The sequence below is a fragment of the Lonchura striata genome, chromosome 4 (assembly GCF_046129695.1).
Source record: "Lonchura striata isolate bLonStr1 chromosome 4, bLonStr1.mat, whole genome shotgun sequence".
NCBI lineage: Eukaryota > Metazoa > Chordata > Aves > Passeriformes > Estrildidae > Lonchura > Lonchura striata.
Window position 1 is genome coordinate 2,372,660 of NC_134606.1, and position 22,789 is coordinate 2,395,448.

Consider the following 22,789-nt stretch of genomic DNA (forward strand, 5'->3'; position numbering starts at 1 on the left):
CGATTTCTGCAGCCCCAGCTCAGCTAAACTGGGGGAAGTCTGGAGGTTCAGGTCCCCAGGCTGGTGAGATGGTGATAAGGTGATGAACTCTGAGCATTGATTGGTGCCCAGCTTACAGGGGGAAGCTTTAATCCTGTAAAAATACAGCTCAGCTGTGGCCAGGACCAATTTGTGGCTGTTGGTCCTCTTCTCCACTGGGGTTTTGCTGCAGGAGAAGGGGAAAAGTCTAATGGGTTTTGGGAAATCTGAGGGAGGCCGAGGTGGTTCCAAAAACTTTGTTGGCTCCCTGCTGCCCCTCCCTAAACCTGATTTTTTCATTTGATGTTGTTGACTGGTTTGCAGGCCCCAGGCTGGGCCATTTGTGTGTTCATTCCTGCACCCAATGATCCCTGTGCCTGCAGGGGTGCCTGCCCTGTCTTCCATGGTACCTGCCATTGATGTCTGGCCCCAGCAGCTGCCTGATGAGGAGTCAGGGCATGGGAAGAGCCAGCCCATGCCTTTGGGGCTGTCAGATCCCAGGGAAAAGAGATGGCTCTGATGGGATTGTGGTGCTTGCCTCATGTCCTTGCTCACCTGCAGCTGTTTCCCAGGAAGCACAGGTGGGATAGCAGTGCTGGACATGTGAGAAACCACAGGCAGAGAGTGAACTCCATGGAGGATAACTTTATTTTTGAACAGCTTTTTAGAATCACGTAAGTAGAACATAAACTCTGCTGGTGCTTGGCATCAGGGTCTCAGTGACACCACCCCACTTCGGCTTGGTCAAGCTGCCCTTGGCTCACACCTACCCTACACCTGCACTGAAAAACAGGCTGGCATCTGGGCAGGAATCCTCTGGAATTGCTCTGGCTTGGCATTTGCTACAACCCCCTTCATGAGCTGGGGCGTTGGACAGCAGGGCCAATCTTTGAAGCAACCAAATCATCTGGAGAGCAGAACTCCAGGCTTTAAGATTAAATCCAAGAGCCCTGTTTTCATTCCTATTCAGCCACCCCACTGAACCTGCTGCTGTGGGATGAGGGCAGCTCAGCATGACTGCCTGCCTTGTCTGATTTCCTTCCTGCTCTGCCTGCAGCTCTTCAGCTCCCACTGGCAGCAATCTGTGATTTGTGGCCTGTGCTAGCCCAGTCTCAGAAACACAAATTTGAGGCAGGCTGGTGACGTGTGCTGGCAAGAACAGGAAATACGTGGTGCTGCTGCTGCTGCAGGGGACTGCTGGATCTCTGGACAGAGGGTCCCTGAGCAGCAAACTTCCTGCAGAACCAGCTCGGTGACAAACACAACGTGAAACAACAACCAGGAGGAACAAACGATGGGAAGTGCCTGTCTCACCAAGGCCAAGCTCAGTGTCTTGCCTGACCACATCCGGCCAGCTGCTGAGCCAGGACCTGTGGCTGCCCAGGGCCAGGTCCTGCTGCTCACTGCAAGAACTCCTCGTACTCCTTGGGGAGCAGGGAGCCCTCACAGGAGCCTCTCCTGGCTGCTGCTGCTGCTGCTGCTGGTCTGGTTTGGAGGGGAGAGGGAGCCATCAGCAGGGGAGCCACTGCAGCTTTGGCTCTGCTCTGAGGCTGCAAGACAGGGACAAAACACAAGCCCATGTTGGGGGAGAGGTGCTGGCTGTGCCTTACATTGCAAAGCACAGGGAGCTGCCTGCAGCCCCCCTGCAGGAATCTAGCCAGGGATGCACAATCTGCTGGAATCTTGCCAGGGCACAATCTGCTGGAATCTGGCCAGGAGGGGACATCAGACCCCCGGCAGGCTGCTCACACACACAGGGACTCACCTGCCTGGGCTGGTGCCGCTCCGGGCGCTGCTCCCGGGGCTGGGGCTGCTGCCGGTGTGGAGGTTTGTACAAGGAACTCTTCAGGTATTTGTAGAGGTTGCTCTTCAGGTGCAAGGGGTTGTAAGCAACTTCCACTTCCAAGTTGTTCAGGGCGCTCTGCTTGGAAGAAAGAACTTGAGTTTGCTACAGGATGTGACAGGTGGAGGTTGTGGGGTTTGCATGTTTGTGGTTTTTTTGGTTTCTTTCTCGGGGACAGTGTTGTCGACACGCCAAACCACCCACCCTGCAGTGAAAAGTGAAGGGATTTTTGGCTGTGCTGCAAACCATAAGGAACACTCTTAACTGTGCATAGAGCAAGAGGCATCTCCAATCAGATCTTAATGGATTTAAACATTCCCATGCAGGATGCAGTGCTACCCTTTCCCATGCCCAGAATCAGCCAACAAGCTGGAACTCCTTTTCTGGGCACTGTCACCCTCGACTTTGCTTCACAAGGCCTCTTCCCCCCAACAGACACACAACATTGCTCCAAAGGACAGGTACTTGTCCGTGGAGAAAACTGTCTGCTGGGAAGGAGTTCTGGAGTGCAACATCACACTCCAGCTATCACTAGACATTGTCACTAGACATTGCCACTAGACATTGTCACTGCCATTTCCTTCTCTCGTTATCTGCTGAGGTGATAACAGAGCTGATAATGAGTGACTCACCTCGATGGGGCCCCTGACTCGCTCGGGGTGCTCAGCCAAGAGGGCTGGGAAGGCTGAAGGCAGCAGGAGCTCTCTGATGGCCACTGCTTTCAGCAGGAGAGTGGCAGAGTCAGAGGGGACGATGACATAATAGGGATACACCACCACGTTCCAGTTTGGTCCAATGTTCTGGGGCTCGTGCCTGGCCAAGAGCATCCACTTCCTTTTCTAAAGGGCAAAATCCAGGTGTGAACAACAGCAACAGCCACTTCCTTCAGCGCTGCCACCGAGGGCTCAGGGCAGGCACACTCACACATCACGGAGGGGAAACTATTCTGCAGCAGGGCTGAGGACAGTATGGCATTTGGTTTGTTTTTTAGCAAGTCAGTGCTTAAAAAAACCACCCAATTTTGGTTTGCAGCTTGTCAGTAACAGCCAGTTCTCCACACTCCAAGCTTTGGTCGATTATTCTTGCTGTTAAAGTATCAAGTCTAACTCTAACCCTGGCATTTGCACTTCACACCTCCAAACACTCATTTCTGGTAGGTTTGAGGGTCTTCCATAAGGTCTGATGAGCTGTAGCATCCTTTCCAGCAGATGGAAGGATCTACAAGCCCAACTCTGGCCCATGAGATGAGGTTGCAGCTTTTAAAATGTTTCCTGGTGCAGCCAGACAGATGTTACAAGGTGTGTACCCACTGTTCCTTTCCCTGGCTATTCCTCCCCATCACACTGCAGTTTTCCCACACTCACCAGGAGACTGTGACACAAAGCATGGAAGCTGTGCTGGTTTGTCTCCAGTTCATCCCAGTCCAGCTGCCAGCAGCTTGTGGGCTTGATGATGAAGGGCAGTCCATAGAGTACAGACTCACAGACCCCTTCAGACTTCAGAGCTCTGCCAGGATACAGCTCATGTTAGTGCTCATCATTGTAAAAGAAACTGCACAACTTAGAAATGATCCTGTTTTTTCTTCTAAAGAAGTCTCAGAAAAGACACTGGAGAGCATCTCTGTGCTCTGCCCTGTGTCATGAACTGCTGCCAGGAAAGTGAATTCTTAGCTGAAATCACAGCACTGTGAGGCTTTGCTTAGGCTCTGACATCCAATTAATTGCTGTGGCCTCATTAGGTAATAAGAGAGCAGAATTACTGCAATAAGACATTTCACTGGGGCAAAAGAACTTTTGCAGGAATGGCATTTGTGGTGTCACCCTCACTGAGTGCTGTGGTGACACCAGGAGTGACTGTGGTCTGCACGTGGGCTGTGTTGTTCCATGAGAGGAAGAGTGATGGAACTGGGTTTTTTTCACACCAGAATTTGGCTCATCAGCACCCCAGAGCCTCCTGGTGATGTCAGCAGGCCCCAGGGTGATGTTGCACAGGAAAATGAAGCTTTTCTTACACCCTCCCCCAGTCACCCAGTGGAAGACAAGGAGCACCACTCACTTCAGCACCCGGAGTTTGTGCAGAGCTGTGGATGGCCAGGCTGCCATGTGCCAGGGAGAACTGGCATCTGCTGCTCTCCCAGGGCCATCAGCTGTCCCCAAAAGCAGGGCTGGGTCCAGCAGCCTCTCCTGCAAATCACACTTCAGGCACACTGGGAGAAGGAGAATGGTTTAGGTCGCTGGGGTTGGCAATGTTTAGAACATGACATGCTCAAAACACTTAAAAATTAATGTTTTCTAGCAACCATTGGAGGAAGGAAAATACTTAAGCCTGACACAAGGCATCAACCTGTCCCCAAGTCCCTCTGCAAGACAGCCTTTATTTAAGTGCAGCTCTGGCACAGACTCTGTTTTGAACACAATTTTTAGGGCTGTTCAATTCTCCAGGCTCCTTTTTACCTTGGCCACGTGGCTGTAAATTCACATGCCCCTCCAGGCACATTTTTGCTGCAGAATGGAAATGATTGCAGCCTCAGCAGCTGTGGCAGCAAAGAGCAGCTTTGTAAAACTGATGATTTTGCAACTTATCCACAGACCTCACCTGGGTCTCAAAATAGGAGGGAAGGTGTCCATAGGACAATCCTGGGTAACCTTTAAGGCTGAGGGATTCAGGAGCTCCTTGAAGGGGAGCAGAGGGGAGAGAAAATGAAATACTTATGGTGTTCTTGGGTGCAGCAGCGTGGCCAAAACTTCCTGAGGGAAGGAGGAGATGGAGCTGTTCCCTCTCTGTGCCATGGTCATGGAGCCACGTTTTAAACAGCATCTCCAGGCTGATGACATTGTCCTCTACAGTTTGCACCTCGATGTCCATTCCCAGGATTGCCACATCTGCAGGAAAAAGGAAAAAAAATAGGTGAACAAGCACCAAAATTTTCAGCTGTTGAAAAGATTCCTTCAGCAATTATTAAACTCCTTTGTTGGAGGTGCAGACAAATGTGGTTTGATGTAGCAACAGCTTTTAAGCATGAAATGTAGGATAGACAGCAGAGTTAGGAAGGGTATAAACAATGTAAATCCAGAAAAAAAAACCAAACAAAACCACCCACAAATAATACCTCAAAGGTGCATCCAGATGAGAAGCTAGGTTCAGGTCCATCAGAAAAATAAAAAAATGTGATAAATAAAATAAAGGGAAGGGAAAAAAACTCTATTTTCAAATTGCATAAGATGTGCAATATAACCACATGTAAGCCCAGGAGACACAGTGTGGTAGCACTAATAGCTTTACCATACAGCCAGGATGTGGAAAGGCTTTCTGAGAAGATGAATAAATAGCAGAAATAGCCTTTTTCCCCTCCTTGTGTTTACCAGGCCAGCGGGGGGATTAAAAAACAGTCCTACATCCATGTACACTGAGAAATCTTTTCTTTGTGCATTAGCATTTTTAATGCCATTTGGCAAAAGTGACACGTATGCATTAAAAAAAACCCAAACCAAAGAAAAATCCCAAGAAATTAATTAATTTCTAGCTCTGCAGGACACACTTTTTGACTGTCCCTACCTCCCAGCGTTGAGGAAGAGATTATGTTGTGTCTGCAGCAAAGCAGACTCGACTTCCACTCACAACAGATCTTTCACACTGCCCCTTGCTACTAAAAACCTTTCCTTATCCTCTCTGACTGTCAGATATTTTACAAACAACTAAAAACAGGTGACAAGGGGAATGATTTGTTTTTTGGTGCTAGTAAATGCTTTAGTTCTTTCCTCAGTAAATATTTCCCTGGTTTTTAGTTTTTTAATTTTTTTTTTCCTCTGTAATAGATATTTAATTACTTACACATCTGCAATTGGCACAAGACATGACAATTTTAAAATAAATTCACTGCATTTATTAGGAAAAACAGGTTGGGGTGCCCATATCTTCTGTGCAGTGGGTCTCAAACTTCCTGGAGAGCAGAGCCCAGGCAGAGAAAAGAGCCCTGGGACTTGCAGAAGATGAGCTGTGGTCATAAAAAAGGCATTAGTGCTTCATCTGCAGGACTTGTTTGTTTTTATCAAACAGAAACAGCTGGGAGCAGTTATCCCCAGCACATGCAAATATCAACCTTTGTTAGCAAAAGGTCTGGCAGGGCTCAGCTGCTTTCAGGGAGTGTAATGAGGCAGGGGAAATGAAATAGTAATTATTATTATTATTATTATTATTATTATTATTATTATTATTATTATTATTATTATTTATTATTATTATTAATAATAATAATAATAAATTGTACATTAATATTATAGATATTATATATAATTAAAATATATGTTATCTATTATATATTATGCATAGTATATATAATATATATTACGCTATATATCATATATATTATGTAATAAATATTCTAGATTATATATAATGTATATATAATAAAATATACACTATAAGCCATATATAATATATAATATAATAATATGTGATATAAAAATTATATTATTATATTTTAATATATTTATTTCATAAATATATATTGAAATATATTAACTATATATTAAATAAATAAATATAATATAGTAGATTATGTAATATATATTTTAAATTATATATTATAAATATATAATAAAACATACATTATAATAACAAATTATTATTATTATTATTATTATTATTATTATTATTATTATTATTATTATTATTATTATTATTATTATTATTTATTAAAGATCAGTCCATCCAAAGGCCAGGCATCCTGTTGGTTACTCCCCCAGATTATTCCCACCTCAAATGTCCTGCTCTCCATGGGGTTCAGTTAAATCAGTTTGCTCAGATCCTGAGACCTGAGCATGTTCAAAGCTGTTCTAAGATTTGCCAGCGTGGGGTTTTCAATCTACTGAAGTCTTTTGCAGCTGCACTAACCTGGGAATGAACCTATGAAGGGGATATCCTGATCCTGCTCTGGCTATGAAAAATCTAAGTAGTTCAAATAACCCCTAAAACAACTAATGGAAGAAATAGCCTCAGTGAAATGAAGCTCTTGATTAAGTGCTGCATCACAATATTTATTTTCTAGTTCAACACAACACCAATCTTGCACTTCATGCACACTGGATCATGCAAATTCAATGCTGTTTACTGTAATTTTTTTAGAGTAAAATGGATTTTTTTTTTCTGAAACAGGAGAAGGGAGTTCCAATGGGTATCATAAACCAGTTGGGCTCATTTTCCCAATTATCAGACCTATTCATCCCCTATTACTTTTCTTAAAGACCAAATAGTTCATCCACTCAGAAAATTAGAATTTAATCCCTTGACATTTCAACGGCCTTTATGTCCACATTGATATTTTCATTCCATTTACTGGGTGAAAGGGCTACACAAAAATCCAAATTTAAAAAGAATTTGGGTGGGGGTTTTGCATTTCCTAAAGCAGCCCTGTGACAGAGAGGCACAGAGCATCTCCTCCTCTGTGGAGCTGAGCCTTCCAAGAAGTCCCTGCAGAATTCTCAGTCCCTACTGTGACAATTGACCAGAAATTTTCTGTAACCACGAAAGAAAATGAACAGCAAGAAACAAAGAGCACTGTCTGTCCCTCAGGAAAAAACAGAAATAACCCCTTTTAATTCTGTTGAAATCTGAAATACAAAGAATTCTCAGAACTTTGGGCCTGTAAGCCAAAGCTTAGAATTAAACACAAGACTTGATCTGAGAGTTTAGAAATAGCTTCCAAACTTAAGTGCTAGAAGCAAGAATGTAGATTTATAGTTTAAAACAAAGACATGATAAGCTAAGTAAAAGAAAATTGAGAGTTTTAGAGTTTAAGATATAGAAAAAATTAAAGTAGCTACAAAGGTAAATGAAGAAATTAGAAAGCAGTACCGTGAGTTTGTGTGTCATAAAATGATTAGCTAGGAAAACTTACACTGTAGCATGGGTCCATAAAAGAAAATATTTAGGGATTGGGTCAAAACCATAAATATCCTTGTTAACAGTGTTTTAGTAGTCAATAACTCCTTAAAAAGTCTTGTAACTAAAGGTCTTATGGCCTTCTGAACCATGCTGTAACGGTGTGGGCCTAACTCACCCTTCCTGCCCATGTAGAAGACAAGAAAAATCAACACATCATCTAAAAAGCTCAGAAATCCTGTGTGTAACTCATTCAAAACTTCAAAGATCCCCACATAATCCTCTCTGCCAGGCTGCACATTGCTGGGAACAGTTACTGTCACTGACCAAGCCTCTTAATTAGCTGGTTTTTTTTGTCTTTGATACAGGTCCTGCTTACTGCTGCTGCTTTTTTCATGCTCAGAGTGTGTTACCCCCAGAACTCAATGCCTTTTTCTCTTTAACCCTCCACAGTGAAGCTGTGTCACACATGAATTTTAAGTAACACCATGAGCTGAAGTAATACACTGCCATTTCTTGGCTTTTTTTTCCTGTCAAGGTCGGGATTGAAGCCCTCCAGACGGTATTTTGTGTTCAGACTCAGATGTTTATTTTTTTAATCTATGTTACAGTCTCATAAGCAGTGAGTTCTGCAGCATTTCACTAACAAGCTACAAAATGGCCCCATATCTCTCTCTACAAGGTCTTTTAAGGCTAAAATGTCCAATTAAGAAATGACACCAAAATTATTTTCATTTTTAACCCAATAACTAATCACTCAAAGTCCACAATGGAGACTTTTCTGTCCAATTACAAAATACCACCCAAACCCATGGAGAAGAAGGTGAAGAAGAAGGACCAGTGTCTGTCCTAAAACCTCCATTTTGCTTTATATATATTACTATATTCTAAAACCTTAAACTCTAGGTTTTCCACCCAGTGATATTACACACTTCCAATCAAACTCCACACCCACAATCCCAGTTCTATCATTCAATTTTGGAAATCTTCTCCACGACCTTAGGTCAATGCAGTGTTCTCCTGGGGGTCAGTGCCTGCCAGCACAGAAAGTCTGAAATTCTCAGCATCCAGGACTCCAAAAATACACGAGGTCTGTAAGTTCTACAAGCTCCAGAGAAATGCTGTGGTACAAATTTCCTCCAGGCACAGCAGTTCCCACTGACCCAAGGGACATTAAATGGCCCAAAGGGAAGTGGCAGATGTTGGACTGTCGTGCTGCCCAAAGCCATAACTTCCCTAAAAATGCCTTCCACTCACCACTGCTGGGCTCCTCTGCTGGCACACACTGCTCCACGTCCTCAGGCTCCAGGAAATCTCTCTTCACAACCTCAATGACCTGTATTCTTCGCAGGCTCACCAGATCTACGTCTTGTAATTTCTTTTCCAGCTGCTTCACCATGTCTCTGCTGGGCTGGCCGGTCAAAATTGTGATCTGAAACACAAAGCAGAGCATGAAGACGTTGCCTCTACCCCAATTCTCTCTTAAGAGGTGAAGATGTTGAGTAATATTGGTCTCATTATGGAGAGGGGAAAAATCCTGCTGAAATATCTATTCAAAAGCAGATTTATAAGCAAATTTTTTTCTTGAGCTTTGGCTCACATTTAAGGCAATATGAAATGGATTAAGAGGTTCACTGGAGGAACATCTACAGGTTTTGTGCTCTGTGCTTTGCACTTGGGATCACTGAATCTCTGTGTGTAAGAAGGTACTTGTACATTAACTATAGTTCAAAGAGACTAAACTTGGCCTTCTCCCTTGAAAACTGAATGGGGATTTAATTTTTTTTTAATGTATACTGTCTATCCTAAAGATATTTCCAAAGAGAGCAGCAGTGGCTATGATTCCCACCACCCAGTTTTGGTCTGATTCTGAGAAAAGGAAACAAAAAATTCAACTTACTCTGCATAAAAAAAAATGCTTGCGATAAGGGGGAGAGAAATTGCAATCACTTAAGTATCTGGAGCAACAAGAGGCCTTTTTTTGAAACTTTTTTTTTGGCCTTTTGTAAGGGTAAAACTCCCTTCTGCCTATCAGTGACCAGAGCCTATCCCTGCAGCATGTCTTACATCCCCTTGCAAAGAGAAGTACAATAAAATTGCATAATCTAGAAGAACTAGAATAATTGCATAATCTAGAACTAATCTAGAAGGACTGCTTATGGCAGTGAAAACTCCTTATATCCATGGATTAACTTAATTTTTAATGTAGCTTGTTCCTGCAAGTATAGAAAAAGTCCTGGGTTTTGTTGTGTGTCAAAAAAGGTCTTGTCCCCAAAGCATGCTCTGTTGTTCCATCCCCCAGCTTTAAAGCACAAATCACCTTTCAAATGGTCAGGAAAAATCCCTTAAAGCCCCAAGAAAAGCAGAAAATCAGTAGAAAAGTTTCCTGGACAGACACTGGGAGTGAGTCTCAATGCAGCCCGATCCCACCGTGACTCTGTGAGACTCTGGAAGGGTTTAAGGACCTAAACAAAGCAGAAAGCCTTGGCAAATTTCACTTGTGGGAATCTCAATTTGGTTTTTTATCACTGGCAGGTGGACCCTGAGCTAGGGAAGTCTGAACTGCAAGATTGTTTGGAGCTGATATTTTCTGCTGTCCAGAGGAAAACACCATTTCTGTGTGAGTCCTTTCCCCTCAATAACTCCCTGTCCTTTCATGTCATTTGAAACTGATTAAAAAAATACTTCCTCCTGTGAACCTTGCTCTGCTTTCTGCATTTACACATCTGTTCTCATGTGTTATTAGCAGCTTCCCTCCCCTTTATGCAAAAACACACATTTAGAGCTGAAAATACAGCCACGAAAATCCACCAAAAGTGTGTCCACCAAAATCTATCAGATCCTGGACCAGGGCAGCTTTCCCTAGATGTGTCCTATTTTCCACAGGAATCTGTCCAGAAGAATCTGGGGACTTGATATCTTCCTTCAAGACTTCTGTGGATCTCTGAAACATCCAGAGTGCTGAACACCTAAATTTTTCTGCATGTTCACTGCACATGAAATACACATTTATAAAGCACAATGTTGTGGGATGGTGTCCTAGATTGCAAGGCAAAATGTTTTCTATTTGCCATCTGCTGGAGGTAGGGCAGGTCTCTTCTGTTCATTGGGCAGTTTTCTTTATCTCTTGCACAAACCAATCGTCCCCCCAGAGAAACATCTGCTGTTAATGAGATATTGAATGTCACTGCAGGACTGATAAAAGTTACAGCAGCCCACTGGGAGATGCTCTGCCCAGAGGGAGGAGCCAAGCATTCCTACCTGGATATAATCTGAGTTTCTGGGACACCAGACTCAGCCTTTCCACTGGGCTCCCAGAGGAACAGTTGTGTTTTATCACTGGATTTCAGAGGAAGACTACACCCTTCTACAGGATCACTGCTCTGACAGAACCACACCTGCCACTCCAGGAGGACTGCAGCCATTCCAATTGGGACTGCTACCAACACCCTGACCAAAAGGGTGTCAGGTTGTATTCTGACTCTGTCTGTGTTTTTTTCTTTTGTGTTATTGCATGTATTTTGGTTTGGTTTATTTTCCCTTTTCCGAATAAATTGTATTTCTGACTTGGAGTCTCTCACTGCTTTTGCTTTCAAGCAAGAATAGATGGCTCCCACTCCCTCCTCAGCATTTTCTTACCTCAACAGAATTATTTGTGGAGCCTCCTGCTGCTGTGTGCCTGCTGTACTGCTTGAACTGCTGCAATCCATCCTGCACAGCCTGCAGCACTCCGTTCCCCCCCTGTGGGAAGCAGCCTTCAGCCGGGAGCGAGCGGAGCTCCGAAATGCAGGCTTGAATTCGGGCAAAGTTTTCTTTCACTTGCTGCAAAACAGGGTTCAAGGAGCAGGAAAGGCTGGTGGCTTAGGTTACAAAATGTAGCTGGGGGTTTGCATTCTGTTATCATCTGTCAGAGGTGGGGCAGTCATTTGCTGTTCATTGGGCAGCTTTCTTTATCTGTTCCACAACCAATCCTCCCTCCAGGAGATCTCTGCTGTTCATGGGCCATTAATTATTAATTATCTTCTGTTAATGGGCCATTGAGTGTCCCTGCATGGCTGAGAAAATTCCATCATCCCATGGGGAGAGGCTCCACCCAGGGGGAGGAACCAAGCATTCCTACCTGGATACAATCTGACTTTGGAACACCACAGCAGCCTTTTCCCACTGCATTCCCAGAGGAGCAGCTTTCTTCCCCCCTGCATTCCCAGAGGAGCAGCTTTCTTCCCCACTGCATTCCCAGGGGAGCAGCTTTCTTTCCCCTGCATTCCCAGAGGAGCAGCTTTCTTCCCCCTGCATTCCCAGAGGAGCCCAGGCCCATCTCCTCCAGCCCTGGAGCTCCAGAGGAAAACTCCCCCTTGTGCAGGATCCTGCTCCAGCAGAAGCACAGCTGGCACTGCAGGAGGGCTGAGCCCCCTGGGATGGGGCTGCTGCCACCTCCCTGACCCACAGCCTGCCAGGCCCTGCTCTGACTGTCAGTGGTTTACTTTCTTTTTTTTTGTACTATTGAATTTATAGTTTTAATTTTCCTGTTATTCCTATTCCCATGTCTTCACCTGAGAGCCCCTTAATTGCAAAATTATAATAATTCAGAGGGAGGGGGTTTACATTTTCAATTTCAAGGAAGGCTCCTGCCTTTCTTAGCAGACACGTGTCTTTTCAATCCAAGAGAGCTGGTAAGCAACATGAAATACCTCTTCATAATGTGGAGGGAGGCTGGTGGTCACAGAGAAGCCAGCTCACCTGAACCTCACCAAGAACTCAGAGCTGAGACAGACCCAGCAGCTAAACTGGTAAATTGTGGCCACAGGAAAGATACTGAGTGAACTCTACCAAATTTATTGAAAGCAATACAAGACACTGCTGCCAGAGGTCACCTTCCCCACTGAAGAGGCTGCAGGTGAACATTTGACTTGTTTCAGGTGTGTGGAGGCCTGAGTCACTGAAGCAACCCTGAGCCCTGGTTTGTAGGGTGGGCTTTCAGCAGGACTGAGTGGGAAGCTACAAAGGCTCTGCTCAGTCCTTACTCAGTCCCACATTAAATTTTTTGATGTTTCAATGCTGATTTCTTATCTTGCCACCATTTACTTTTCCCCACAGTTATGTGCTTTCATTCTGGCTTCTCTTTCTTTGCCCTCCTTGCCCTTTCCAGGGAGGCTTTATGGACTCTCCTACTGGGGAGACCAGTGGGAACAGAGACCATAAACAAGCACAGGGGAAAGGTTAAAACCAGGGTAAGTGTGTGTGACACTTCCCCATGTACTCTCCCCATCTCTATTTTCAGCTCTGGGGCTTTCCTGACTTCATGATTTGTCTAACACAGCTCTGAAAAACAGCTTCACTACAGCAGCTGATGTCTGCTAGTGGAATGTAGCACCCAAAAAGCCAGCAGAGTGAATACAAAGTATGGCTTGGAAATTATTAAAAGAATTGTAAAAATATTTTGCAGTTAAACTTAGAACTTGTTCTTGATTTACCAACCAGAACAGAGAAGGGACTCCTGTTTAGAGGAAGAAAGAAAAATGCTAGCATGGTCTTCAATCTAGCCCGAAGAGTAAATATATTAAAAAGTCTCAGGAGGATAAAGCAAATACATGCAAATTAAGAACCAGGTCCAGGTTTCACAATGACAATTATTAACCACTGGATGAAATTATCAAGAGAAGTACTTGATTACCTATCTTTTCTTCAGATCAAGACTAGATGGCTTTCTGGAAGGAAGGTTTAATGAGATAGGGGTACTTTAGTGAAATATAATAGCCTGTGATACGAACAAAACAGTGATCTAAGGGCTCCTCTGCCTTTAAAAACTGTGACTATCAAAATGAGGAATTGCTGTTTAAATAAAAAAGACAACTGATCAGGAGCAGCAGTCGTAAGATTATCCTTGTCACATTATCTATAACCTTTCCTACAAAACAAACACCACCATTAGCCAGAGTCTTCTTGCAGATCACATCTGCTAATTTACTCTCGACCTGTTTTTTTTTTTTCTCAAGATGTGAAGACTCGACAAAACTTTTCAGAATGTTTCCACCATTGCTGTATAAAGTGGAAGGGTTAATCCTGTGGGTTTACACTGGTGCTGTATGATTATTTCTAACAGGATGACTTCAAAAATTCTTGTGAACTTTAAAATGCATATTTGTGTTCCCAAACTATTATTGCAGAGCTGCTGCTCATTCTTCATCTACATTTATTCCTGTGCAGAGCCCTAAATGAGAGCAATATTTGTTCTTACTGACTTAGAGCTCTGTATTTAAAATCTGTGTGGACGTGGCACTTAGGAACATGGTTAAGTGGTGGATTTGCCAGTGCTGGGTTTAGAATTTGATTTAGTCTTAGAGTACTTTTCCAGATGATTATGTGAGAAATCACAGGATGTTTCTCAAATTCAGCACAGATATTTAATATTTTATATTTTAACTCTGCAGCTTTCCCCTTCAATACCTAGAACCTCTCACACATTGGTAATATTTGTCCAGCTTGACTGTATGTGATAATTCTGACAGAGAAGCAGGACAGCACAAAGCAGCACACAAAAGGTGCAACAGATGCTCCAAAATAGACGTTTTAGGAAGGAAGAGCACAAAACCTAATTTATCAGATTCAGAGATCAAAAAGGATACCCCTCCTTTTCAACTTTACCCTTTCATAAAATTCACCTCCCCGCGAAACGATCCTCCTGAGACGGGCTTATTTTTAAATTTGTGTACAGATTTTTAGACATGAATTCAGATATAAAGAATTAATTTTTTTTTTTTTTTTGTCCCCTGAGCAGCAGCACAGCCTGGAGCATACCGTGAAGGGCAGCAGACACTCCTGCTGGAGCTGCACCACGTAGAGGCTGAGCAGGGGCACCCTGCAGGGCCCTGCCAGGCCACACGCCAGGCACAGGACGTTCTCCAGAGCCTCGGAGAGCACGGAGCAAGTGTTGGCCCAGGAAGGGGAGGTGACATCCACCACCAGGATGTGGGATGGCTGCTGGCTGGGGGCTTTGGCAGCAGGGAAAATTCTCCGTGGTTCTGAGGGTAATTTTCTGGAATTCATGGCTTCAGCACGCGGGTGTGACGTGCACGGTGATGCATCTGAACAGGATAAATAAATAAAGAACAGCAATGAGTGTCAGAACCCTGGTTACTGAGAATTTTTGACTTTCTGTGCTAACAAGCACTGACCCCCAAAAGAACACTGCATCTGACCTGAAGCTGTAGAGGAAACTTCCAAAATTAAATAATGAAACTAAAATTTTAAGTGTGTGGTTTAAATAAAAGTGTATAATATCACTTCAGATATTTAACTGATTGCAATTTCTCTCTCCCTCCATCATAAGCTTTTTTATTTATGCAGAGTAAGTTGAATTTTTTGTTTCCTTTTCTCAGAATCAGACCAAAACTGGGTGGTGGGAATCACAGCCACTGCTGCTCTCTTTAGAAATATCTTTAGGATAGACTGTATGCATTAAAAAAAAAATTAAATCCCCATTCAGCTTTCAAGGGAGAAGGCCAAGTTTTGTCTCTTTGAAGTATAGTTAATGTACAAGTCCCTTCTTAGACACAGAGATTCAGTAATCCCAAGTGCAAAGCACAGAGCACAAAATCTGTAGATGTTCCTCCAGTGAACCTCTTAATCCATTTCACATAGTAAAATACTTAGTTTAAAATCTTATAATATATATAAAGCAAAATAGAAGTTTTAGAAGAAAAACTAGTCCTTCTTCTTCACCTTCTTCTTCCCCTTCTTCTTCATGAGTTTAAAAATATTGTGTAATTAGATTAAAAAAATCCACATTACAAACCACAAGTAGTTAGTTATTAAGTTAGAAGTAAAAATAATTTAAGTGTCATTTCTTAATTCAACAGTTTATCCTTAAAAATCCTTATAGGAAAAAAAAAATACAGCTCCATTTTTAATTTGTTAACATAAAGTACTATAAAACTCACAGTTTGTAAAACTGAATGAGGTGATCACCCAGCCTGCCTCTGGTGCAGGAAATAAAAACTGGGAACTCCTCCTCCTCCTAATTCTGCACTGGCCAGGAGGGTGCACCCAAACAGGCCCTGTGCCTTCATCCACAGGAGCAGGTGAAAAAGCCAAAAGATAATCCTGCATATCCACGAATTTTCCTTTGTGGGTAATATTTACTTTTTTTACTTTGTTTTGTTTTGTTTTTTTTTTTAAATTTATTTTTACTTTGTGGGTGTGAAGAACCAAATTTTGTCCAGCGTGTCAAACACCTGGGATGAGCTCCTCCACAGGCCTTGAATATGAAATTTGTTCTCCACCCCTATCTCCCTTCAACCTTAAAGCACAAGAGCATTTTCTTGTTCAAAAATGTATTTCTGCTTCATGAGCAAAAAGCCTTTCTAAAAATACTCTCTTCACTAAATCCATGTAAAACATTCAGTGCTGTTTCTAAAGATACAGGAAATCCTTCAAAAAATAAAAGTGTTGGTACAACTGCACACATCTTTTTATGAACTGGGATGATTTTTTTTCTTCCTGCAGTTTTGTTCCCAGCAGAATTAGTAAAAGTTTGAAGAAGGATTTGCACAGTTGGGCTCTGGCCTGTCATTTGTGTGCTGTGTTCAGCTCACACAATCAGCTCTTTTAAAGTTCTTTTAAGGTCTCCAAGGAGACAAGATACTGCATTTCCTACAGCCTCCAGCACTCTGGAGTAAGAATTTCTGTAAGGCTTGGGAAGGGCAAGAAATGAATTTCTATCTGGCTGAAGAATCATCAGAAAAAAAAAAAAAAATCTGAATTTCTAGGATTCCTTAGGATGCCGTCAGTGCAGGCAAAACAAGAGTGATCACAGCCTGAATTTCAAAACTGGGATTAACACTTCAGAACTGATGAAAATGTTATAAAAACAGATATAGATCATGTAAGGATCTTGCTTTGATTAGTCCTCTGCTGTAATTTGATTGTCAGATGAAAAGCTGCCAGATATATCCATTTAATCAGTGTCACTCCTGAAGCTTTTCAATTTCCAGCAGACTTTACTCAATTACATCACTGAATCTGGGAATGGACTTGTCTGTCTGAATTTTTTCTGATGAGGCTTCAGTGCTACTGAACTCTGCAAGCCCCCAGAGCTTTCTCAAACAAGAAACAAAACCCATCCTGTCAGAAATCCACAAGAGTTGGGCCTTAGCATTGGTTTCTGGGAGGAAAATGAGCTTTGATGCTGAAGCAGTTTTCCTAATTTTGAATGAATTCTCTCATTCTTGGCACTGCTTATTTGTATTCCCAAACTATTACTGCAGAGCTGCTCCTCATTCTCCATCTACATTTATTCCTGTGCAAAGCCCTAAATGAGAACAATATTTGTTCTTAGAGCTTTTTAGAGCTCTGTATTTAAAATCTGTGTGGATGTGGCACTTAGGAACATGGTTAAAGTAGTGGATTATTAAGGAATATGCTTATTTTAAAGTGGTTTTGTTACAATAGATCCCTCATCAGCTCCTTACCAACTGAATTTCACTTCTTCATAATTGTGGTATCTTAATCTCTGCTTATTAATATTAATGTCATTTACATGCATCTCCCTGTGCAATATTTGACAGTATTTGACTTCTTTTATAGCTCTAGTGAGGCTGGAGAACGGAGGAATTCTGTGGAAGTGGTTGCTGTGGTAAAATGACATTTTCATTTAGGCATTGGGTGGACTGACAAGAGCCCACCCCGAGGGATCCTCCACAATTCCATGAGAATTGTGCAAACTGCAAGCTCTGGCAGCTGATTTGACATGAAGTTATTGCTCAATAAAACAGAACTCTCCATGTGTCAGGGCTGGTGATGTGCATTTTGCTCAATGCAAGGAGACACAAATGGTGCAGAACTAGAAAGAGGCAGAAAGGAAATTTCTTTATAGTGAGTGATTTGTGACTGCAGTTGCACATCATCCTCTGTGCTTAGCTTGCTATATAAAAAAAAATTATTAAATAATATCCAGGTCTAAAAAGACATAACACCAAAGCCACTGGTTAAAGAGGATTAAGGATAATTGCTTTTAAAAGGTGCCATTTTCAGAGTAAGCTTCAAACCCCTGGGAAAACAGGAATATTCTCATATGGAAAACAAATCAAGCTGCATAAATGAGTGGGCTTACTAGAGAATAAATTGGCTGTGCAGTATGGATGGCCTCTGGTGTGAACAGTTTTTTCCACCTAGCCTAGAAAGGAAAGTATTTATTTAAAAAGGCCAGGATGAACAGAAGAATAAAGACATAAAAGCAAAAGAGTTTGCAGAAAATCAAGCTACTGAAAACAAAATTATTCCAGACCCTATATAATAGAAGATATTATGTGTTACTCTATTCGTCAGTGCTATAATCAATCATAAATAAATGGCTTTAGGCTTGAGCTTTTATTGACATAAAATCATCAAACCTTAGCAAGAATTGTCACTTCATATTAATGTTAAAATCACTCGTTATAACATTTATAGGTTCTTGGTTTGGTTTTTTTTTTTTTTTCTCAAAAGAATAGCAACTGTAATATTGTGTGAGTATAGAAAAAGGCACTTTTAAATCCTGAATCACTAAAAATGAGTAAAAATAAGGAAACCTTAAGACAGCAGCAGAGCAAGGACAAACTGCTGCAGCATTCCCAGGTGCTGCCAACTCAAACCCCACCAGGAGAGCTGGGCGATCAGGGTGCTTGAGTGACAGGCTGGAATTCCCAAAATTCAGCTTTATAGGAACTGTAGTAACTCAGTGATCAGATGATGGGCACGGCTAACGAAGCCTCAGGGGGCAGCTGCTCCATCTTCCCTGGCATCTTGATTAAGAATCCGGGATGACACCATGTCAACACACACGCTCTAACCTGATCAAAACCTGCATAATTCATGGGCAGAGCGTGCTGCAGGCAGGGAATCACCACTGAGGCTGCACAGGAAATCCTGGGATACACCCACCTGCTGGGATTGTCCTCCAGGTCCTCCATGGCTCCTGCAACCTCAACTCTTCTACCCTGGATGTGACCTCAGAGTCTGAAGTTTCAATCTTACTGTGACATTTTCATATTCATATTTCCTGTACTGTTTTGGGTTGGTTTTTTTTTTTTTTTTTTTTTTGGTAAAGCTTTAGGCAGCAACACTCCCTCACTGGTGGCTGGATCCTGGGAGCAAGGGAAGGCAGCACTTGTCCCACAGGAAATCCTGTGGCATGTGCCACCTGGAACAGCAGGATGTGCTGAGGTGGCTCTGGCTTTTGAGGTCTCTCAAAAGAGAGAGGGACTGGGAGAACACTGCTGGGTTGGACAGGGACAGGAACACCTCTACAGGGCTGTACTGGGATTGGGACACCTGTACTGGGCTGTACTGGAATTGGGAAAGCTTGACAGGGACTGAGAAAACTGTACTGGGACTGGAACAGCTGGACAGGGACAGGGACAGCTGTACTGGGCTGTACTGGGACTGGGACACCTGTACTGGGCTGTACTGGGATTGGGAAAGCTTGACAGGGACTGAGAAAACTGTACTGGGACTGGAACAGATGGACAGGGACAGGGACAGCTGTACTGGGCTGTACTGGGACTGGGACACCTGTACTGGGCTGTACTGGGATTGGGACACCTGTACCAGGCTCTACAGGGACTGAACACCTGTACTGAGACTGGGACACCTGTACCAGACTCTACAGGTACTGTAACATTATACTGGATTGTACTGGGATTGAAACACTTGTACTGGGCTGTACTGGGACTGGGACACCTGTACTGGGCTGTATAGAAACTGGGAAAGCTGGACATGGACAGGAACACCTGTACTGGGCTGTACAAGGACAGGGACATCTTTACTGGGTTGTACAGAGACAGGGACAGCTGGACAGGGATCAGGGCACCTGTACTGGGTTATGCTGGGATTGGGACAGCTCTACAGGGGTCACAACAGCTGTACTGGGACTGGTACATCTGTACATCTGTACTGGGCTGTACTGGGATTGGTACATCTGTACTGGGATTGGGACACCTGTACTAGGCTGTACTGGGATTGGGACAGCTGTACTGGGCTGTACTGGGACTGGGACACCTGTACTAGGCTGTACTGGGATTGGGACAGCTGTACTGGGCTGTACTGGGACTGGGACATCTGTACCGGTCTGTACTGGGATTGGGACATCTGTACTGGGCTGTACTGGGATTGGGACACCTGTACTGGGCTGTACTGGGATTGGGACACCTGTACTGGGCTGTACTGGGATTGGGACACCTGCACTGGGATTAGGAGAGCTGTGTGTGCCTGAAGGGTGGCCAAGCCCCCAAGGGGTGTCAGGGCAAGCCAGCAGCTCTGCTGGGCTCCCTCACACCCCATCCTGCTTTCCCAGCCATTTCTCCTTGCTGCCATCCATTTTCCCGGCACTGGATGCTGTGGGAAGGATGGATGGGGAGGGAAGCACCGTGTCCAGCTTTTCCCCCAGCTGGGATCTGGATGAGGCATTTTGGTGCTACAATTAAACCAGAATCAGGTATAATCTCCTCTGCCTGATCTCTGCTTTTCAAGGTGCACCTTCCACCCCTGAACTGGGTTTTCTCCCACATTTTCCTTCAAGTTCGCTCCACACCAACAGCGCCCGAGGCTGCTGCCCTTGGATGCCTTAATTGCACTTGCAGAGGAAATAAGGACTAATTATTAACTTCCCACGGGAGCACAGGTTGATGATGTTTTCCACCTCCAAGCTCCCAAATACCCTGGACAAGGCTTTCCCTGAGGGGTTTGGGATGAAATTTCCCTGAGGAATTTGGGATGGAGTTTCCCTGAAGATTTTGGGATGAATTTCCCTGAGGGATTTGGGATGGAATTTCCCTGAGGGATTTGGGGTTCATTTTTCCTGAGGGATTTAGGATGGAGTTTCCCTGAGGAATTTCCCTGAGGGATTTGGGGCTCAATTTCCTTGAAGAATTTGGGATGGAATTTCCCTGATGGGTTTGTGGATGGAATTTCCCTGAGGAATTTGGGATGGAATTTTGCTGAGGAATTTCCCTGAGGGATTTGGGGCTCAGGTTCCCTGAGGGATTTGAGGCTCAATTTCCTTGAAGACTTTGGGATGGAATTTCCCTGAGGGATTTGGGATTGAGTTACCCTGAGGGATTTCCCTGAGGGATTTGTGATGGATTTTCCCTGAGGAATTTGGGGCTCAATTTTCCTGAGGAATTTGGGGCTCATTTTCCTTGAGGGATTAAGGATGGAGTTTCCCTGAGGGATTTCCCTGAGGGATTTGGGGCTCAGGTTCCCTGAGGGATTTGAGGCTCAATTTCCTTGAAGAATTTGGGATAGAATTTCCCTGATGGGTTTGTGGATGGAATTTCCCTGAGGGATTTGGGATGGAATTTCCCTGAGGGATTTGGGATGGAGTTTCCCTGAGGGATTTCCCTGAGGGATTTGGGGCTCAATTTCCCTGAGGGATTTGGGATAAATTTCCATGAGGAATTTGGGGCTCAATTTCCATGAGGGATTTGGGATGGAATTTCCCTGAGAGATTTCCCTGAGGGATTTGGGCCGGAATTTCCCTGACGGATTTCCCTGAGGGGTTTGGGGCTCAATTTCCCTGAGGGATCCGGGGCTCATTTTCCCTGAGGGATTTGGGATGGGGTTTCATTGAGAGGGATCTGGAGTGGAATTTTCCTGAGGGATTTGGGGTGGATTTTCCTGAGGAATTTGGGAAGGAGTTTCATTGAGGGATTTCCCTAAGGGATCTGGAGTGGAATTTTCCTGGGGGTTTTGGCACTCAATTTCCCTGAGGAATTTGTGATGGCATTTTCCTGAGGGATTTGTGATGGAGTTTCCCTGAGGGATTTGGGGCTCAATTTCCCTGAGGGATTTGGGGCTCAATTTCCCTGAGGGATTTGGGATTAATTTCCCTGAGGAATTTGAGTCTCAGTTTCCATGAGGAATTTGGGATAAATTTCCCTGAGGAATTTGGGGCTCAATTTCCATGAGGGATTTGGGATAGAAATTTCCCGGAGGAATTTAGGGCTCAATTTCCCTGAGGGATTTGGGATAAATTTCCCTGAGGAATTTGGGGCTCAATTTCCCTGAGGGATTTGGGATAAATTTCCCTGAGGGATTTGGGATGGGGTTTCATTGTGGGGGATATGGAGTGGAATTTTCCTGAGGGATTTGGGGTGGATTTTCCTGAGGAATTTGGGTTGGAATTTCCCTGATGGATTTCCCTGAGGGATCTGGGGCGGAATTTCCCCGGGGGTTTTGGGGCTCAATTTCCCTGAGGGATTTGTGATGGAGTTTCCCCGAGTGATTTGGGGCTCAATTTCCATGAGGGATTTGGGGCGGAATTTCCCTGAGGAATTTGAGGCTCAGTTTCCCTGAGGAATTTGGGATGGAATTTTCCTGAGGAATTTGAGGCTCAATTTCCCGGAGGAATTTGGGGCTCAATTTCCATGAGGAATTTGAGGCTCAATTTCCATGAGGAATTTGGGGCTCAGTTTCCATGAGGAATTTGAGGCTCAATTTCCCGGAGGAATTTGAGGCTCAATTTCCCTGAGGAATTTGGGGCTCAGTTTCCCTGAGGGATTTGGGATGGAATTTCCCTGAGGGCTTTGGGATAAATTTCCCTGCGGGTTTTGTGGCGGAATTTCCAGCGGGATCCGGGCCCGCCGCTCCTTTCCCCGGGCCGGGCCGGGCCCGCCGCCGCCGCTTCCCGATCCCGCCTCATCCCGGGGCTGTTCCCTCGGGAATGCCGCCCCCGGGCCCGCACCCACCTGGGCAGGGCGGTTTTCCCGGTCCTGGCCCAAATCCCGTGAAAATCCCGTGTAAATCCCGTGTAAATCCCGGGTTAATCCCGGGCGAGCGGGGTCCCGCGCATGCGCAGCGGCCGCTCCCCGCAATCCCGAATTTGGGATGCTCGGGAGAGCCGGGATCGCTTCTCCTTCCCAAAAATCTGCATTTCGAGACCCTCCCAGCGCATCCAGCGCCGATTTAATTGCTTTTACTTTCACCACCCGATCACCCGAATTGTTGATTTTGTCAAAATTAACCCCCCGGCCAGCCTCAAAGCCGAAGCGAGTTGGAAAATTGGAAATATGG

General features: G+C 44.2%; 1 protein-coding gene and 1 long non-coding RNA gene across 2 annotated transcripts; one reads left to right on the forward strand and one right to left on the reverse strand.

Moving 5' to 3' along the window:
- Positions 1 to 648: 648 nt before the first annotated feature.
- On the reverse strand, positions 649 to 22,550 carry M1AP (meiosis 1 associated protein). Its single transcript, XM_021526811.2, has 10 exons — positions 22,465 to 22,550; positions 14,540 to 14,826; positions 11,381 to 11,563; positions 8,999 to 9,173; positions 4,570 to 4,743; positions 3,917 to 4,067; positions 3,226 to 3,367; positions 2,494 to 2,700; positions 1,784 to 1,939; positions 649 to 1,568 (listed from the first exon to the last, which is right to left on the reverse strand). The coding sequence occupies exons 2-10, from the start codon at positions 14,786 to 14,788 to the stop codon at positions 1,419 to 1,421; spliced, it is 1,587 nt and encodes a 528-aa protein (XP_021382486.2). The 5' UTR covers positions 14,789 to 14,826; positions 22,465 to 22,550; the 3' UTR covers positions 649 to 1,418.
- LOC144246203 (uncharacterized) lies at positions 10,247 to 11,308 on the forward strand. The gene is made up of 2 exons (XR_013339864.1): positions 10,247 to 10,361; positions 10,628 to 11,308. It is a non-coding gene; the product is annotated as an uncharacterized LOC144246203 (long non-coding RNA).
- Positions 22,551 to 22,789: the final 239 nt, after the last annotated feature.